The 19,730-nt window shown below is 42.5% G+C and overlaps 1 protein-coding gene across 1 annotated transcript in view; it reads right to left on the minus strand.

The window, feature by feature from the left end:
* Positions 1–1,317: 1,317 nt before the first annotated feature.
* KCMF1 (potassium channel modulatory factor 1) overlaps positions 1,318–19,730 on the minus strand; it is a 68,481-nt gene continuing 50,068 nt past the window's right edge. Inside the window, exons 4-7 of the mRNA XM_040623253.1 lie at positions 11,099–11,200; positions 8,241–8,415; positions 5,728–6,010; positions 1,318–1,939 (exon numbers count right to left, since the gene is read on the minus strand). Of these exons, the coding sequence (XP_040479187.1) occupies positions 1,678–1,939; positions 5,728–6,010; positions 8,241–8,415; positions 11,099–11,200 (822 nt within the window). The 3' untranslated portion in view covers positions 1,318–1,677. The remainder of the gene's footprint in view (positions 1,940–5,727; positions 6,011–8,240; positions 8,416–11,098; positions 11,201–19,730) is intronic.

Below are 19,730 nucleotides of genomic sequence, written 5' to 3' on the forward strand. Positions count from 1 at the left end.
AGAAGCCTGGTGTAAAATTTTCCTTTAAAACATTTTCCATCACAGAAACTAAAGAAAACAAAGCTATTATATTTGGAAATTGTTGGAGTCTGAAGTTTCAGAGGAGAAGCAACAGTTTTTAGACACGTGGGGTGACTTCTTTTTTGGTTACATTTGGACGAACATGGACTTCACAGTTCTCGGAAGAACACCGGAGGGTGTTCAAGTCCGTATGCTTGTCGTGTTGGAGGGACGGAGGAACACAGATGGGACAGGAAAAGGACGACAGGAGAAAGAGAGGAGACTTGAGAAAAGAGAACTGGAACAAGACATGATTAGGTTAAGTCTAGTTATAAATTTATCAGAAGCTGTGCGCACCTTTTTTAAAAGTCCTAAATTTACATTCCAAAAACTGCCCCCCAACCCCCAGACCCGCTGTCCCTGCCTTGGGAGCTACTGTGAAAGTCTATGCACAAAAACTGAAACAGGAAATAAAAAATATCCCGGCCCCTCCAAATCCCAAAACAAACCCCAAAAAGCTGTACATTTTTTTTTTACACATAGGATTAATAATATAGGCATATAGGTGGCATGATTCAATTAAAAGGCTTTACTTTTTATGCCAGAAAAAACCCAATAAATAAAAGGTGCTAAAGTTAGCATTAAGAATTTGGTTGTGATATACTGACAAAATCTGGGAAGGCAAATCCTCAAAGCTCCCCTGATCTGATCTGATCTGTCGCAGCAAACTATGAAGCAAGTACATAAATAACGCAAAATATGATTGCGAATGTGAGATTTTCAAAAACAAAGACAACATAATTCAGGTTAACTCGGTTGAACAGTGAATAAATGAAATTCATCTACACCTGAATAAAACATATTTAACAATTGAAAAAAACTTTTCAACAACCACAACAAGTAAGAACTTTGAACACGTATGAACAGGATGGGTTTTAGGGCACACGCAGGCCCTGCAGCGGATTCCGACAGTCGCTTTACTGGTGTGTCCTCTACAGTGGAGTTCAGAGAGACAGGCCGAGCTCCGCACAGGCAGGATGACTAACAGGGCGACAGGACAGCCACACGGGGCGGAGGCGATCCCTGGCTATGACCCCCAGCCTCGGCTGCAGAGCCAGCTTTGCGTGTAGGAGGCACACAAGAAAGGTGACCCGGGCAGACATTATTCAAAAGCTACTTCCGCCGCGTAACCATTGAATAATGCTCAGGAAAGCTTTGGGCTTTTTATGTTTGTTTAAGTTTTACTCCTTGTATTTAATTTTTTAAATAACAAGGTCACTAAAACTCATGCACGCTGCAAAAAACCTCATGCAGTAGTTAAGGTAAACCATCCAAGCAGTTTTTATTCATTAATATTCATAAATACACACAGCAGCTTCATTAGAGATTTCAATTTTCCTCTTCAGTTTGAATGTGGAGTATTAGGAGAGCCTTTGCATGTCACGGTACAGGAAGCAGAGATCACCCCTGCACTGCTACCTACATTACCTGCTAGAAGTAAAAATTAGTTAAGTGGAAATGATTATCATATATATTTTCTCTCTTCCTTTGAATGTACACAATGTAACAAGAGTGACAGACCTGAAATTACAATCACCAAACAAACCCAAGATAGTTGTTGTCCACTTTCATTGGCAAATACAGCACAGAGGACATTGTCTGCGAATTGGGATGTCATCAAAGAGGAGGTGGCGGAGGCTCATTTCCTTTATTACTCTCTTTTAAATTTAGGTTTTCTAAAGCAACATCTAAAGGCATAATATCTACACAGCCCATAGCACCAAAATCTGCCATCTCCCCCCGTTCATCCTCGTCGGAGGACGAGCTCTCTTCGCGCACTAAAGTGGACAGAAGGAGCTCTTGGACGAACAGGCTGCGGTCTGCGCGCTCGCTTTCCATGGACTGGCGCTCTGTTTCAGACATTTTAGGATCATTCAACCTGTGTGAGTTAAAAAGAAAAGATCTTATTGGTAAAATGGCAACGAACGATGGCAGGGTCAACGTGGATGATGTCCGAGCCCGAGCTAGCTTCAGAGTGGGCAAAACTCAGACTCCAAAACCTACTGTTTCAACTCTTGGCTCTCAGTTGTCACCTTCATTATGCTGCGCTGAGCTCCCCACACCTGCGGCGACACTGTCACCCTCAGGTGCAAATCTAGGCTTAATTAGATTCAGTGGGGAAAAAAATATTCTTAGACTTCTCACACCCCCTCTGGGAAAAACGGTGGTGCACATTTTCCCGAGGAAAACAAATTTCCGATAGGTAATACGCTTGGGGAAGTAGTGATTTCCTAACCAGAATTTCACCTGTGGGCAGGAAAAACAGGGAAAGGAGCAACCCTGGTCACGAAAACTAGTGACTAGAATATTCAGCTGAAAGAATCCTAAAGGTTCTTCTGACTTTTCTATTATTTCCATCTAATTCTTCCTGAAGTGAAGATCTGTCCCGAAGCCTGAGAGGGCAAGAAAACACACACACACGGGCACCCACCCCCACCCCCACCCCCCATTTCTCTTACGAACGACCGAGCAGCAGGCGGACTAAGAGCCCGGTATGCTCATCTGATGATACATGCACTGCCGAGACCTGCGTTATGCTGGGAACTAGGCTCGTCTGCACGGACACGGAACACACGCGAGAGCGGAATCCTTGTTACTAACCTGATTAATGACTTAAGCTGAATTCTGCTTAGTTTCAGTATTGATTTTATTTCTCTACATCTGTAGTGTCAGAGAAAGAAAGGGAAACAAGCTGGAGCCCTGAGGGCAGGAAAAATAACCAAACGGGGGGAAGATGGTGACCGTGCAAGGGCACCCAGGAGGCACGCACGGCAGGTGGCTCTCCCAGGGGAGGCGCACTTCAAGCCCAGGTTCTGCCAGGGACAGGTACCTGCATCGCGCTGTCGCACCCATGCTGAAAGGCGCAGGGGCATCCCAAAGTCACAACAGATACTGGGTCCTTACTATGGGTCAGGCTCTGTGCTAAGTGCTTTTTACAGGTGTTGTCTCTTAACTCCTATGAGTTAGGTCCTATTCTTAACGTTTTATAGGAAGAGGAACCTGAAGCAGAGATTAAGTGACATGCTCAAAACCTCACAGCTGTCAAGTTCAAAGCCACTGAATGATTAGATCTACGGCTCAGAAACAAACAAAAAGATCTAAATTTCAGAACGTAAAGAAGGCAAAAGGATCTGGAAGGTAACCGTAGAAAAGCCACTAAACCCACACCGAGAGGCAATGACTGATGCTACACAGAAGGCTGCCGACAGTGAGCGAACCAGAGACATGGAGGCTGAGGTCCCCAACCCTTTGGGGGGCATGCAATTAAAATACCACTATTTGTTTTTTTAAGATTTTATCTTTAGGTAATCTCCACACCAATGTGGGGCTTCAATTCACAACCCCGAGATCAAGAGTCATACGCTCTACCAACAGACCCAGCTAGGCGCCCCACAACATTAGTTTCTATTTTTAGGAAATAACTGAGAAAATATTCACTCGAAAAAGGCAGATAAAATCTGGTACTAGGGCTAGATCCCCAAATGGGCCAAACTTCATTTGGGATCTGGAAATAACTGCAAAGCTTGTGAAGATCTTCAAACTGGAGTTAGCAAAACCAGCTGACTCCATTACCAAAGACTGAAATCTGACATAAGCCCTGAAACAATCACTTTCTAAAAGGACAACAGTTTTGGATCCCAAAGAAACTGGTGGGTTTCCCCACCATGAGTTCCAGGGCAACATGCACAAGAATGGTCCCTGGTCAAAGAAGCCAAAGACAAGGCTTGGGCCCTACAAACATCACGTAATGGCTACACGACCAGAGACCAGGCTTTTCCTTTGGAAACACCGCAGCCTTGAAGGTTCATAATGCATGTTAAGATAGTAAAGTTCTGAGAAGCCCAACAATAAACTACTTTTGTTACTTAGTTTTGCCCAAAATTATTCGTCAGGAAAAAAACTGAACATAGTAACTATCTATTTCCTTAGAATAATATATCAAGTTCCAGGGAACGTTTTTGGGAAATATTGCCTAATATAAATCATATGAGTCAAGAGCAAATGATACAATGAAAGATGGGGAAAGTGGTCTGCAAACTGCAAGGTTCTGTGCACCGAGCGGTATCGGATGACTGAAGTGGCTCTTCAGGAAGCTACGACCAGAATCCAAGGAAGGCAACTCAAAGGCTACCCACGCCATGCCCTGGGAGCTGGGTGTCTGGTGTAGAGTAACCACAGAGAGAAAAACCCCAAATCCAGCCCACTGAGTTTGGGGCTAAAAAAAGAATGGGTCAAGGATGGGAAGATGTCTTTTCCAAAGACATTCATTCTACCACAGCTCAGTGAACTCTCACGGAAACACACAGTTAGGTTTCCGGTTTGTGGTAAGCATCCGGCTCTGGCAAGCTGGTAGGTCCACACGGGTCAGGTTCCGTGGTAGGATCCACCTGTGGCTCAGTGATGGAGACTGAAGCAACACTTATGGTAATGACTCAGCACAGTTTCTGACTTTGCAGAGATAATCCAAAGGCAGACTGCCCCACCTGAAACTCCTCAGATCCATAACAAATGATCATCATGGGGACCACTCACTGGGCTTTTCTTCTATGCCAGATACTGCGCCAGGCCATACACGTCCTGAAACTGTCTCATCCTCAAAACAATTCTTTCTCGTAGGCCAAACTCAGGGGCTACTGATGATAAAACTGAGGTTAAGAGAAGTTAAGTGACTTGACTAAGGTCCAAACTAGTAAGTGGCAAACCTGGGCTCTAGACAGGGGTCTGCCAACATTTTTTGTTCTGCATCCACAACAGATTATTTACAACTACGCACACGTGCCACTGCACTAGCAGAGATATTAAAAAGTATGACGAAAATATACAGAGATAATACTGTCTTCCACTGTCAATTTGGAGATAACCGATACATTGTACTAATTTTCTCATTCACTTCACGGTTTGTATTTTATACTTCTTTCTGCTCCATTAAAGGTCCAGATCAGTCCAGGTTTATTACCTGCTGAGCCTAAGTCTACTCATCACTGCTTTTTCTAAAATCCTTTATATTCTTAGGAGTCACAAAAAATGCAGACCAGCTTGGGAGAAGAATATATTTGGTGGCTAATGATAGTTTTCTGAAGCAGGTAACTCTATTGCATCCAGTAAAACCATTTACTGTGTGTACTATTTTTTACACCATGGTGAACCGTTTTTTAAAACTATTACTTTTGTTTGTGGCAACTGTAAGAATTTAAATCCTGCTTCTTTGGAAATTCTAAGAAAACTATTATGTTATGAAATCCTCTCTCATACCTTTTAATATTTCACAGCTAACTGAAATTGGCAATTAAAAAAAGGCAAGGTTAATTATGACAATAAATGGACCTAATATGTCCCCAAAATGCAATGATAGGGGGTTTCAGTTTTCAGTTTTTTTTTAGGTTTCAGTTTTATGGGCAATATAGGAGAAAAAATATTCACATTAGGTAATTCGCTGTTGGAACGAGACCACCAGCATTTCTACTTTCTCTAAAATAATCGTTATTTTTCATATTCTTGGGCAAATCCTGAATACGCAATTTTGATTAGATTTGGGAGTTTTAAGACTTTGATCAAAGGCCAAGTCTCCAAGAACATACATAAGGCACAAAAGAGAAAAGATCATTGCGGACTGTGTAGTGCTCAATAAGACATTACTCCTCAAAGCGGTATTGATAAATGAACTACCTTGTTAAAAGAAACTGGGAATTCTGGACAGTTTGCGGACTGCTTTCTGTGTTAGCTGTGTTGGTGGTTGCCGTGGATTGCGTGATTGTAGTGGTGACACTGCTCGTGTTCGTGCGCCGGGTGGCGTTGCGCGCCGTCTCCAGCTGCTGTCGCGCCGCCTGCGCGTGCTGCCGTTCCAGCTGCAGCTGCATCTGCAGCTGCTGTAACTGGGAGGCGGAAGGGCCGGAAGAATTAAGCTGTCCTCCTGCAGAACGTCTCACCCCTGATAACTGAGATAAGAGCTCTGCCAATGGAAACGAAGGCGATTAAGGTCTCCTTAAGACACCATGGAAAACAAAATGCTAAAGATCACTCTTCTAGAGGAACATTAGAAATGACTGACAACAGGCAGGTATCCGTGGCAACGTCAAGTTTCAGCTTGGAGCTCAATACCTTTTATTTTTATTTGTTTATTTTTAAAGTAATCTGTATATCCAGTGTAGGGCCTGAACTCATGACCTCAAGATCAAGAGCTGAACGCTCTATCAACTGAGTCAACCAGGTGCCCCAGGAGCTCAATACCTTTTATTTTATTTTATTATTTTAAAGGTTTTTTTTTTAAGTAATCTTTACATTCACCATGGGGCTTGAACGTATAATCCCAAGATCAAGAGCTGGACGCTCTACTGACGGAGCCAGCCAGGCGCCCCTCAGTATCTTTCAGAATGCCTCCTGGAGGTAGGAGCTGTTGTGCACCGGGAATGCAAATACAATTAACCCACATACAATTATTTTCATTTTAATAAAACATAACAGACTGTTGCTTAATGGACTAACTGTTATACTTTCTCTTAGTATTTAGTAAATTAAAGTGGATCACCTGCTGGTCCAATCAGAATATACATCGTCTCAACACAAGCTCCATGAAAGCAGGGATCGAGTCTACCATGTATGATACTCCCAGCTCTTAGAACAGTGCCCGACACGCAGGAGGCCTCTAACGTTTATTCAATGATTGAATGATGACCAGAATTATATCCAAGAGACCTGGACCATTTCTATCCGTGACCCTTTGCCCACTCACCTCTGCCTTCTTTCTCGTCCTTTCTGGTACTGATATTTGAGAGTACCAGAGTACCACTGGAGTGAGTACCACTGGCGATGCTCAGTAAGGCTGACTGTCTCCTGACTGTACGGCCTAGTTAGTGGCCTGTTACAATCCAGACTCTTTGTTTCAGTAAGGTTGTACTCATCAAGGGCAATGTGGACCTCTGTCCCTGAGTTCTCATCTAAGTCAGGTGCACGAATTGCCTTGCCCCGTTGAGCAGGGGCAGTGGGAGGGTTCTCCTAGCTTCATGGGATTGACGACTGCCTCACAGATATTCCCTGGCTGGCAAATGCTCTTCATCATTAAAACTCATTAACAAGGTACATTTCTGTTTTCTTCCTCACTCTTGTTTTATCCCAGGGATTCTTATACCATTCTTTCATAGAGTCCATCACTAAAATAAACGGACAGAAAAAACTGAATGGAGAGAATTTCTCACTTTTGAATTTTGCTTCTAGAAATTTAACTTTTAGAGCCTGCTACCAAAAACAGCAGGTAAATATTCTTTTTGAATGAAGACGTATTTTTTAAAATCCCGAAAACTCAGTTTACAGGGCTTATTGCATATCCGGATGCCCACAGCACACTCGGAATTAAGGTTTTCTATCTGTATGCCGTACATTTTTAAGACCATTTATGAGTGGACCTGTTCCTAATTGTTATCACAGATTTACACTTACCAGTGTTCCAGGGTGTTCGGCGAGGTGCATCACAACTTCCAGATATATATTCCACCACACGCACACATTTCAGAACTTGTACGGGCTTTCCAGGGTCTTACTACCTGTCTGTGCTTGGTGTGTCTTACGGTCCCAGGCTACTGTGATTTCTGCCCTTATATTTTGACTCCCAACCCCTCTGCTCTGTTGCTGGCTTCCCAGGGGGGCCATGTATTAGACCCAGTGGACCTGGCTATGAACTACATGTTCAAATTTTGTTTTTTTAAATAAGATTTTTCTAAGCTATTAAAACATGTACTTTTCAGTATGTTCCCTAAGAATATAGTTCTCAAATCAAGACCAAGAACAGAGAAACTCCTACTTGACTTTCTTCTATGAGAAGAGCTTAACTCTTTAGTCTTGTCAATTAGTCTTATTATCTGTGTGCTTGTGGACGTTGAACCACGGGATTCTGGCAGTCTTTCAACTCTGAAATCTTTTATCATTTTCTTGGGTTCCAACAGAAGCCACAAATAGAGAACCCAGAACCATTTCGTATTACCTTCTGCTCTAAGTACTTAAGGAAATGCCAGAATATTATAAACTACTTTATACGGTCTACTTTTACAATATTTATAAGATTTGGGGGAATTCTGTGAAGGAATACAGGAGCATGATGAGAGACTAAAGACACAAATCCCACCAAAAACTTTTAGAGCGCCGCCCCCTCCCTGGTCGTTTCCTTTATGATCAGGCAACTAACTTACCAGCTATAGGATCCATGGCTTCCCTATTGCTTGGAGAATATGAACTCTGAGAAGAAGAAAGTCCACCAGTAGAACTGCTAGTAAAGTGCATGTTTGATCTACGAGCACGAGGACCTCCTAATCCCCGGCCAGGGTGAAACATTCTACGTACGTGTCGAACACCACTCGATTCATCATAACTCCAAAGTTAAGAAAAGAACCCAAGTATTTCACAGAAAAAAAAATCACTTGAGCCCTTGCTAGATAGACACGCAGATTTCCTAAATTGTAAACATTTAAAAACAGCACATTTAATTTAGAATGCAAATGTCAGAACAATATCTATGAGCGCTATTAACTCAAAAAAAAAAAAAAAAGACTCTTAAATATAAAGCAATGAGTGAGTGTGTATATATTGTGTGTGTGTGTGTGTTTTCAAAGGGGAAAAAGGTTTTCCAGGTGGAAGAAACTTCTTCCTAGGGTCCAGCTACAATAATCAGAAGGGGTGAGAGGCACTGTCAGGTCGGACACCCAGGTGAGCCATCTCCTAGCCCTGACCTCAGCACTGAATCTCACGTACGTCCATATTGAAGTAACCAGAACTGATAAGCATCAATGTTAGTACCTGAGGAGAGTGGTGCTAATCAAATCTCAATTATTATCGGTAATAAGAAAGGAACAGTAGGAATAATTTAAATTCAGGAATAAAAGACTCCTTTCGGTTATTAGTTTTGATCAGTCCTCAAGTTCTTTTTCAACACTGCTGCAAAACAGAAAACTAGAGTTGAATTTCTGTAGAAGTGGACACACAGAGTCATACCACATTTCTCAACAGGTCACGTTGCCAGCAGCCTCCCCCATCTTCTGCAGCTGACTCAAACTAAAGGACGTCCCGAAGAGCACACGGCCGCCCAAACTCATGAAGACGATCTTGCATTTCCACGCTGGCCAATGTGTGGGAAAAGCCAGCTCTCGTCGTAATAGAGACTTTTGTTTCAAAGCAGCACACAGAACATCTGTATCGTGCAGAACAACTTTCTGCTGGCTTCCCAGTCTTCAGCTGATGATCGTGGAGTCATTGAGGGACAGGCTGAGGGGCTCCAACAAGCCCTCAGGGGCCACCAGTATGTGCGCTGTCTCATCATGGTATTCAGGATCATGGCTCGGGTTCTACAGGAAGTGATGCTGCGATCATTTTATCTTGTCCTTTAAAAGCATCTGGGTGTAACAATTACACTTTAGGAAGAGTTCCATCAGAACAGTTGACAAGAAGAAAGTTCTGGTGCTTACAAGGCTTGGCGAGAAGCCACGCCCTCATGACAAACAAAGTCACCACACAGCAGCACTTGAAGTACCTGAAAAATCAGTATATTTCCAGGATAACTGCAATGTCAACATTTGGTTTTACAGAACCTCATGGTAATATAGGAATCTCGAATGTAACATATGCCTTCTCTTATTCTTATATTTTGCGTAATTTAATCTTCTTCTGATAACCAGAGATTCTTACAAAAATTTCACAAAAATGGATGGAGATGATATGGGACAGTCTACTGAATGGACACCAATTTCACTAGAGGCCCTTGAACTTGCTGACAAAGTTCAGGATAAAATAAAAATATTCAGGATAACAGCTTGGCTTTCAGTTATTTGCCTAGCTTCTCCATGAAGACAGAGTGAAACAGGGATCAAGCATAACCCTCTGGGTATGTTATAAGATTCTTTTATGTAAAATGTGAAGTGACTCAAAGACGTAAGTATTCTTGGCCCATCTGGGTTTCCTTATTCTCTTTAAAAAACAACAAACCACACGCTTTCTTCATTATGCTTTCAGTGTCCGCAGCACTTAGCAGAGAGGAAAAGTGGTTTCCTTGATTGGCTCAGGTCTGGCTGACATTCTAATCTCTTAGGTTTGTTCCATGTCCTTATCTTTCCATTAGTTTTCTCATCTTCCCCTAACTCTGAGGGACCATATTTCCAATTAGAAAATTAGGAACCGTAAGCAAGGGATGGGAGCTGTGCAACGAGAAAACCATCAAACCAGTTTCTTCCTCAATAGGACTAAGGCTGAATTATGATTGTCGGGAGGCAATCAAAGGAATCAGAATGAAGTCTGGCAGAGAGAAAAGTTGTAATTAGCTCTTGAATTGCTTCGTACTGCAACGAACACTGAAACCTTTACATGAAAACAGACCCCTAAGTTAATAGGTGATAGTCATAGAAAAACAATTCAGAACTTGAAATAAGCACGGAGGGTACAAAATTAATTACTCTGGTGGGCCGCTCATGTCTTGGATTACAAGGAACATCACCAGCCACTGCTGAGAGACCGACTTGTGAAGGGGAAGCAGAAAGAAAAGCGGGAAGGACTCTGGAGCTGGACCTGACCTCATGCTGACCCACTCAGAGACTGGGCGGGGAATGGCGGTCTCTGGAGAAGGGGACTCCAAAGGGAAAGCAGCCCCAACATGCATCCTTGCTCATCATCCCACCGATTACAGGATAAGGCAACAGAGCACAAGAAGGGGAAGCAAATAAATGCGCCTTATATATACTTAGATTTTAATTTGGATTAGCATTTTCCTCTTTTGTATGAAAACTTATAACCCTGTTAAGCGGTCTTAAAAAAAATCTGACTGTAATGAAGTGAAGAGATGAGCAAGGCAACTTTCACTTAACGAGCACTGGTCACGGGACAGTCATGGCGTATAAAGAGAGAAATGAACTGCATCTCAACACTGAGTCACTTTCAGGAAAGGTAAAAAAAACTAAAATAATTTGGAGATTAGTTGTTCTCTCCGGGTATATTGTCCTTAAAAATAATCAAAATAACAAACATTACAAACAACTTGAACCCTTCTTGCCTCTTAAAAGGATATTAAATCTCTAGGGGCTCTGTGTTCAAGTGTCAGGTGAGCGGCGAAGTCATCCGTGACATGATTAGGGTCGCCTCCAGGTAACGCTGCACATATTGGACAAATCTGAAATGAAAGTAAAGAAAGCAGATTTAACAGATGAATACTGATCAAACATCTTGCTGGATGAATATTTTACTCCGACTGAGTTTCAACCAGGCCAAAGCACAGCAGAGATGGTGCGCTCGTCAAAAGCACCAGAGGCCTGCCCGTGACCTACCGCACATCCGCGCTGGTACCTCAACTAAAACAGACCACGTCAGAGTCAGACCCAACAGCTCTCAACGAACAGCTCAAACTTGAGCTCTGGCAAATCCTTTCAACAGCCTGGCCAATGCACCTGCGTGGTCTAGCAAAATAGCTCCCCCCAAAAATTTAAGATGTAAAAAAAAAAAAAAAAAAAAAGATTTAAGATGTGCTCTTCAGAAGATGTGCTATTCAGTGCCCATTCCCATCTGACTCAGTCCGGTCTTGAATGGTAAAGACTGACACATAAACATCCCCCAAGTAAGCTAGATTTGAGAGCCAATCTCCAAATATGACAGCAAAACTCTTATTAAAACACAACTATACAAACTCAAATATTAAGACAGCGTTTCCTGATAACAGCAAATGCGCTCTATACAGTCATGAACAGGACTTCCAAGGGAAAATGGGGGTGGAACAAAACGCCAGGGAGTAGGAGACCGACTTCCCAGTACGCCTTAGGGCAAGGGCCAGGACAAAGGAGGAAGAACACGGTGCGTCCAAAGGCAGCGCTCAGGGGAGACTTCATAGGTTGGGAATACTGTTTCTGAAACAGCAGTGTCAGGGAAGTGGCGAAACAGGGAGAAGAGGGGAAGGATTGAAAGAATGAGGCACTTTCAGAGGAAATGCCCTTTCTCTTCTAGAAATCCAAATGGGAAGATGATGGTCTAAGAGTGGTAGTAGCCAAGCCTTGGGGTATGAAGAACTTTAAACAGCAGAGCCAAGAAGACAGGCCTGACGCAAAGGAGCACAACCAGTGGAAGCCCCAGGAAATCACAGAGGTTTAGGCTTGTGTCTTTCGAGGGACGAAAGGGCTGAGGATGGGATATGTGATTCTTCCTGCCAGTACATGTGTTGTGTGGCTCAGTTCTTTCCCCTGGAGTAAAATTCAGGCACTCAGTTGACCTTGCTGCCTGCTCGTGGCAGAGGAGAAGAGGAGAATGGCGCTGGAGACGGGGAGGCAGGGGCAAGGTGAGACTTGGAAGGCCCGCCCTGGGCCACAGAGGGGAAAACAAACTGATTCCCAGAGCCTAAGCCAACACACATCCCCACCCTCTGGTGACTAGAAAGCAGGAGTCCCCTGAGAGTCTGACTCGGATTTGATCCCAGTTCCTCTTACGCCCAGTCCGCTGTCCTGATTCTCTCCGCCTCAGGAGTCTGAGTAGCAGCCTCAAGAAAACCTACAGACGCTCATGAGGATAACATTTAGGCAGGACAGTGTGCGAAAGAAGCAGGGAGGGGGTCACACAGGGATGTGCCTGCGAGAGAAACGAAGAAAGAAAGTAGATAGACATGTGCGTGCCTTTCTTAGAAGATGCCAGAAAGGTGGTCAGACATTCTGTCCTCTGTCAGAGAGAAAAGCAATTGTATCTGTTCATAAGTTCACCAATTCTCAAGTCTTGCCTAGGAATTTAGGTTTTACTGTCGGTATCATTCCTGTGCTGCAACATTGCAAGGCGGCGTCTGGTACACTTATTTCTTGCGTGTTTCTGTCTTGCCTGGCCAGACGGTCGACAGTTTTTGAGAAATGCAGGACAGCGTGATTTGTTTCTTGTTTGGGAACTGTGACCAGACTTGCTGACAGCAAAAAGACCGACAGGTCTGGAGAAGCAGAAACAACCACCAGTTATTTAAAAATCGAACAAACAAGCCAGGTTAGGTATCTTTGAGACTGTTCCGCAACACTAACAGGTACTGGGCTACGGTGTTATTACAATACCACTGACTGCAAGTACGAGACCTTTATCCAAAGAAAAAATAACCATTAAGAGGAAAAGGCACCTTCCTTCTCAAATATTCCCTTTAGGCTGACCTTTGGATAAAATCTATGTACAACTTGAACTCCACAAAGAGAGCTGTAGAAGTTTCGGTACTTTGAGGACACATGTAAATGTTCTTAGAGGAGAAAAGTCTCCTTGAGGATTTGCATTCCTGGAAGGAAGACAGGATGGGGAAGTACAGATACCAAATGTACTAAGAATGCCCTAACAGGACTGACAGTCTCCTACAAACCAGAAAAGCACCTCTGAGATGGGGATGTGGAATACTGTTTAGTTTTGAGTGTGTCTTTACTTCCACATGATGATACCTAAGACCTTTTATAAGACAGGAAAATTCCACACAAAGGATAAGCTATTAACTCTAAAATTATGAGTTTGTCAACATTAATATTTATCGTACTTCCACTGCCACATGATATAGTAACATCTATTACTTGAACAAGAAAATTCCATGTAACACATTAGCTTAACATATGACAACTTGCCAACATTCAGGCACATTGAATTGGCATAACTTGGTGCTTCCTGAAATTGGCTGAGTATATAATTCATCTGGAGCATTTGTTAAAAATATAGTTTCCTAGGCCCATGCCTGGAAACTGATTTTAGGAGATCTGAAAATCTGTTTTTGACAAGGGTTCCAATTATCTTATAATTAGATAAATTTGGCAAATACAGCTTGAATATACAATGGTATTGAAAAATAAGAAATATTTACCCTGTGGAATGAAACACGAAATGTTGTTTTACTTACTATCCCCTTGCTCAAATTTTTATGACAAATGTCTTTGCTATTTATTTGCAGTCTTGTCTTTGCTGCTGTGCGAGTCTTCCTCTTCCGCTTCATCTCACTACTGAAGCTCACCATCAGTCCTGCTTTTCATCTGCAGCCCTCTGGAAGCCTCTATCAATGTACCGAGATGAAATCCCATGCCAAAAACAGAATGGAGTTTCCAATTTTCCACGTGGCCCCAGTGCATGACTGCCAGCAAGCAACCAGTCAGCGTGGATTCTTTTCTTTTTTTTAAGATTTATATATTTATTTGAGAGAGAAAGAGTGGGCACATGAGCAGGGGGTAGGGGCAGAGGGAGAGAGAAACTGAAGCGGACTCCGTGCTGAGGTGGAGCCTGATGTGGGGCTCCGTCTTCTGACCTGAGCTGAAACCAAGAGTCGGCTGCTTAGCCGACTGCGTCACCCAGGCGCCCCAGTCAGTGTGGATTCTTACCACAGGTGGTCACCCATGTCTACACCATACCTTCTGCAGTCATTATTTCACGTACGCCAGGTCAGTACTACATTTATACAACATTTTTCCCTGTGACAGGTTCTGTACATAAAAGTCATCTAAAATCAGCATGCTCGGTTTTTGTTTTTAAACGAGAACTCCACACGTTCTTCCCATGCAATCACCAACCGGTCTAAAGCAAGTTCACACCCCCTGCAGCCGGGGCATTCTCTCTCCGGCTACCGTGTAGCGCCTCAAGAACGACAGAGGACGGAAGTTCTGATGTGGTGAGCTCTTCTCCTTTCCTCGGGGGACGGGTTTCATAGCAAGTTTCTTGCCCACTCTGTTCACTGCTACAGAGAAATGCACTTAAAAAAACTGCCCACCTGCCCCACGCCTCATGTGGCTTCCCCCGTAGCTGGACCGCAGCACTAGAGAGATGGCTCTCACCAGTCAGCGCGTGCCGATGACGAGCTAGACTGGTTCTTTACCATGAGGCTGACCCACTCGGAAGCATCATCCTCCCAGGCCACTTGAAACTGCCCTTGAACTCAGATTCTGGGATACTGCGCTTCTTGTTAATGGCAAGCACTTTAAGAGAAATAACTGCCTTGCCAACTAGTATTTCTCGACTAGGTTTCTGGATCACAAACTTGATAAACTCATGTATTTCTTTCATCTGACTAACTTTACATCCATGAGAAATATTTTCTTTTGAGTACTGGTTCAAAAGCTGTGCTCTCCCTATATCGTCATCTATGGTTATTTTCTGGTAACCCCAAATGTTTGATGCACCATTTCTATGGCAGCCGTGATCTGGTTATGGCAGCACAGCTTCTCTGTAATTTCTGTTTTGGGCCCTTTTGAGGATTCATTTTCATCCATACAATCATTCTGAATAGGTTCGTCCTGTCTCAAAAGAACTACAGAATCACTCATGCTCTACCATCCTTCCATTCCCAAATAACAGCCTACGAGGCACGATGATGGAGAAAGTAATGCTATTCCTTTGTACCAATGCCAAGCCTTCTCTTTACTGTCTACCCAACCAAGTGGACAAATGTTCTGGTTTTAACGGTTCTCTATTATCTGGTCTTACTCAGCTGATTCCATTTTATTTCCCACAACATTCACTGACTTACCATAACTTCCACTTCCTACATTTCTTTCTCAAAACCACATCTTCGTCCGTGTTGTCTCTTTCCTCTGAATAATGCCTCTCTTTCCCATTCTGTCCACTTTTTGAAATCATACCCATTTTTCAAGGCCTACGTAAAGTCACAATGCCCTCCGACTCCTTGTGCGTTATTCTCCAGTTGCATCAGATAATCTAGGGTGGTCTTTAGATGTGCCATAAAGTCTTGTGTGGGTTGAGGCCATGTTTTAAAGTTGGTATGGTAACAGCCATTGTGCCTTACTTACTCCAAGAATTTAGGGACTTCAGAAAGCAATACTTCACACTTCACATATTAAATGTAATGCTCTTGGTTAATACTTGGAGAGACATATTCAGTCATGAACACTTATCTTGAGAAAGGCCAGTAAATATCTTCCTTTCCAAGCTGTCCTTTATAACTGACCTAGGAATGATCTAGAACAGACTTTCTTCTGACATTATTCTTCTGAGGGCAAAGAAATAGGGCTAAAGTAAATGTGTTCCTCTCACCCTTTTCCCATGTTAACAACTAACAACTCAGTTAATTTCTCTCAGGCACCTATGCTTGTTCTCACATAACACCCTTCTACAGCCCCCATTTTCCTGTTTCTTTGCTTTTTGTCCAGTCATCACTTGAACTTTCCTTCTCCTTTTTCCCGTTCCTTGTTCCTTTTCTCTACTACAGCTATGGGTCAAGTTGTGAAGTTAGTCATGGTTGAAAAGATGAAAGGTACTGCTCTTGTATCTGAGGAGTTACGGGTTCTGGAGCAAAATTAAGATGTAGAGAAGTCTGGGTGCTCAGTTAAGCGTCTGACTCTTGATTTCACCTCAGGTCGTGACCTCAGGGTCATGAGACTGAGCCTTGCATAGGGCTCCATGATCAGCGCGGAGTCCGCTTGAGATTCTCTCTCCTTTCCCTCTGCCCCTCCCCCTTCCCGTGCTCTCTAAGTAAATAATAAATAAATCTTAAAAGCAAAAAAAAAAAAAATGTAGTGAAGAATCACTGCCACAGCTCTACTGTCTTCGTAAAAGCTGTTTACTTATTCATCCTTATGCAAGTCTGCCCCCCTGCCACACACACACACACACACACACACACACACACTCATAAGCACAAGAAAGATAAAAACACAACTTCAAGTCAAATCATTCTCCTCTGTTGTTTAATACCATACTAGCTTTCTAATACTAGGTTAGCCAGGCTTTCCCTAAGCAGCTTGAAACTCTGGTTTCAAGCTAGGCGTCCAAAGGGCATTGACAAAAATAGCTTCTTTTTAAGTTGGGGTCTTCTTTATGTTACATGTGTAGGCTCTATAAATTTAATGAAAACATGTAAGCAAAGCCTCGTGAGTGTCATTTAAGATACAGGCACCTTCCAAACTACAATAAGCACAATTCTTCTTGTGCCACTCTTTACAAATGCATGCATTTGTAAAGGAGCTATTCTATGAAGTCCAGGTGGCCATAAAGTTAATTGAGTTCTCACTCGTTAAATTTGTTATATTGTATAATTTTGTTACTATGGACTATCTAATTCATTAAGTATTTACTAAGTACCAAAGTCAGTGTTCATTTAATAGCCTGGGTTATAAAATCATCAAGAAATGAAGATAGTGAAATGACCAAGAAGTGAACAATGGTAAACCTGCCACCATTCAAGTTCTTATGAATTTCATCTCCTCTTAAAAACTGGGATGTATTTCTCATTATTTATTCAAACTGGGTTACAATTCATGTCTCTTCTTTCGAAGGGCTCTTAAACTCAGTTGTTTTTTTTTTAAGATTTTATTTATTTATTTGAGAGAGAGAGATTGAGAGCAAGACCACGAGCCAGGAGATAGAGGGAAAGGGAGAAGCAGGCTCCCCACTGAGCAGGGAGCCCAAAGCGGGGCTCAATCCCAGGACCCTGGGATCATGACCTGAGCCGAAGGCAGACGCTTAACCCACTGAACCACCCAGGCACCCCTTAAACTCAGTTCTAGAAATATCTCAGGCTTGTTCTGTTAGGCAGACTTTTCTGATCACCTGAGATATAATGGGGTATTTTTTTAACGAGAGTTTCTTCTACTGAAAAGTGATGATCCAAAAAGAGCTATTAGAATGTAAAGCCAAGACACATAAAAAACCTTCACACGCACAGTATTTTAGTCCTTATAGTTTAAAAAAAAAAAAAAAGTCAACATTCTACTGAGCTAACTACTGCTGAGGCTAACTGGTAACTTCGGGTTTTTTATCTCCTGCCCAATTAAAAGTAGTACATCTTATAAAATCTGCAAATATAATAAATATAAGACTTAACGCTGGAGTTTTGCTTTGAGGACATAAACAAAGCAGTACTGGAAAATCTATGCCACATGGTCAATAAACGTCTTCTGCCTTATAGAACTATCTAAGTTACAGCCATTTGCACCTTAGCCATCCACTATGAGAATACAGATATAGGTACTTTCTCAAGATCTGAGTGAGCATACTGTTCGACTGGATTACAATCTAATTTTCTGTTGTTGCCGTGGAACACTGAAACTAACTTATAATGAAGTATGAGTTACTTCATATTGAAATTATTTTTCTTCTCAGCTCCATTCTCCCCATTTTAATGCTTATGTTGGAGCTGTCACATGCTTCTGAAGAACAGCATATAGAACTTCAGGGAGTTTTTGTTACATACAAAAGTTTCAATTTTCCTTACATTTTTATACGTGATTTAAAAGTCCTAAATAACTAAGTTTGGGGAGGCGCCTGGGTGACTCAGTTGGCTAAGCATCTGCCTTCGGCTCAGGGCATGATCCCAGGGTCCTGGGATCGAGCCCCGCATTGGGCTCCCTGCTCAATGGAGGGCCTGCTTCTCCCTACTCTCTCTCTCACTGTTGCTCTATCTCAAATAAATAAATAAAATCTTTAGAAATAAGTAAGTAAGTTTGGGTTTAAAACATTTTATTTATTTATATTTTAAAGATCTTTAAGTAATCTCTACACCCAACGTGGGGCTCAAACCCACAACCCTGAGATCAAGAGTCGCACGCTCTACCACCTTAAATGTATTTCTTTACACAGAAATTTGAATTATATGTGTATGCTGATGTCCTGGGAATTCACAAAACAAAAAAATATAATTTAGCAACAATAAGAAATAACTCAGAGCTGTCCTTTTTTTTTCCTTTTTCTAATCACATTCTTCTATTTTTTCAAAGATTTTTATTTATTAATTTGAGAGAGACAGAGAGAGAGAGCACAAGCAGGCGGGAGGGGTGCATGGAGAGGGAGAAGCAAGTTCCTCACTGAGCGCAGAGCCTGATGTGGGGCTCGCCTGAGCCGAAGGCAGACGCTTAACCAACTGAGCCACCCAGGCACCCCAGAGCTGTCCTTTTTCTTTATCCTGCCCACAATTCACTCTAGATATAAAGCACCCATACTTACCTAGAAGAAAAATCCCACTGTAAGTGCCACTTTCTCCATCTACCCTGGGGTAAGCTATATATTTTACTTGTAGACTTTGAAAAAGAAAAGAAAACGGGAAGCTCTTACGGCTTAGTGGTGTCAAGAAGAACTTGAAAGCTGCAGGGGGACAGGGCCAGGGAGGCAGCGCTCTAAAAGCAAGCAACAATTTTTGGGAAGAATCAGACATAAACTCTACTTAAGTTAGTGGCTTTATGTTGTTTACAGTGAGTTGAAGTTAAGAGTCTGACGAAGACAGAAGCTTTGTATGTTCCTCTCCTCAAGGGCATAACCAGTTTGTCAAGTGAGGCCGAGTTTGCTTAGAGCTTCCTAGAAAAAAATGACCTCAGCTATGAATACCAAGACTGGTGTCTTCAAATAATTTTCTTAATCAGTTTTTGTTGTTTTACTGTTTGTTTCGTTTGTTTTTTTAAATCTGAAGGGCAGGTCTGGAAAAGAAGGGATGGTGGGAGGAGAAAAGACAAGGCTGACACCCACTTAAAGAATTTCTGAGCCACCTTGTAATTTGCCAACAGTTGCTGGAGAGCTCCATCTTTATACCATCTTCCCTACAAATCTTCCTACAAACCCTCCAAAACATTTCTTTGACCTGAAGTTAGCTGTCTGGACACTGAACTAGACAAACCAGTATTTCATAGGACAAAGAAGAAACCAGACCAGTGGCTAAAGAAAAAAAGAATTCAAAATGAATGTGTCTGACAGCTGATGCCTTAGCCAGTGCCCCCTGCACG

The sequence above is a fragment of the Ursus maritimus genome, unplaced genomic scaffold, assembly GCF_017311325.1.
Source record: "Ursus maritimus isolate PB19 unplaced genomic scaffold, ASM1731132v1 scaffold_6, whole genome shotgun sequence".
Lineage (NCBI taxonomy): Eukaryota > Metazoa > Chordata > Mammalia > Carnivora > Ursidae > Ursus > Ursus maritimus.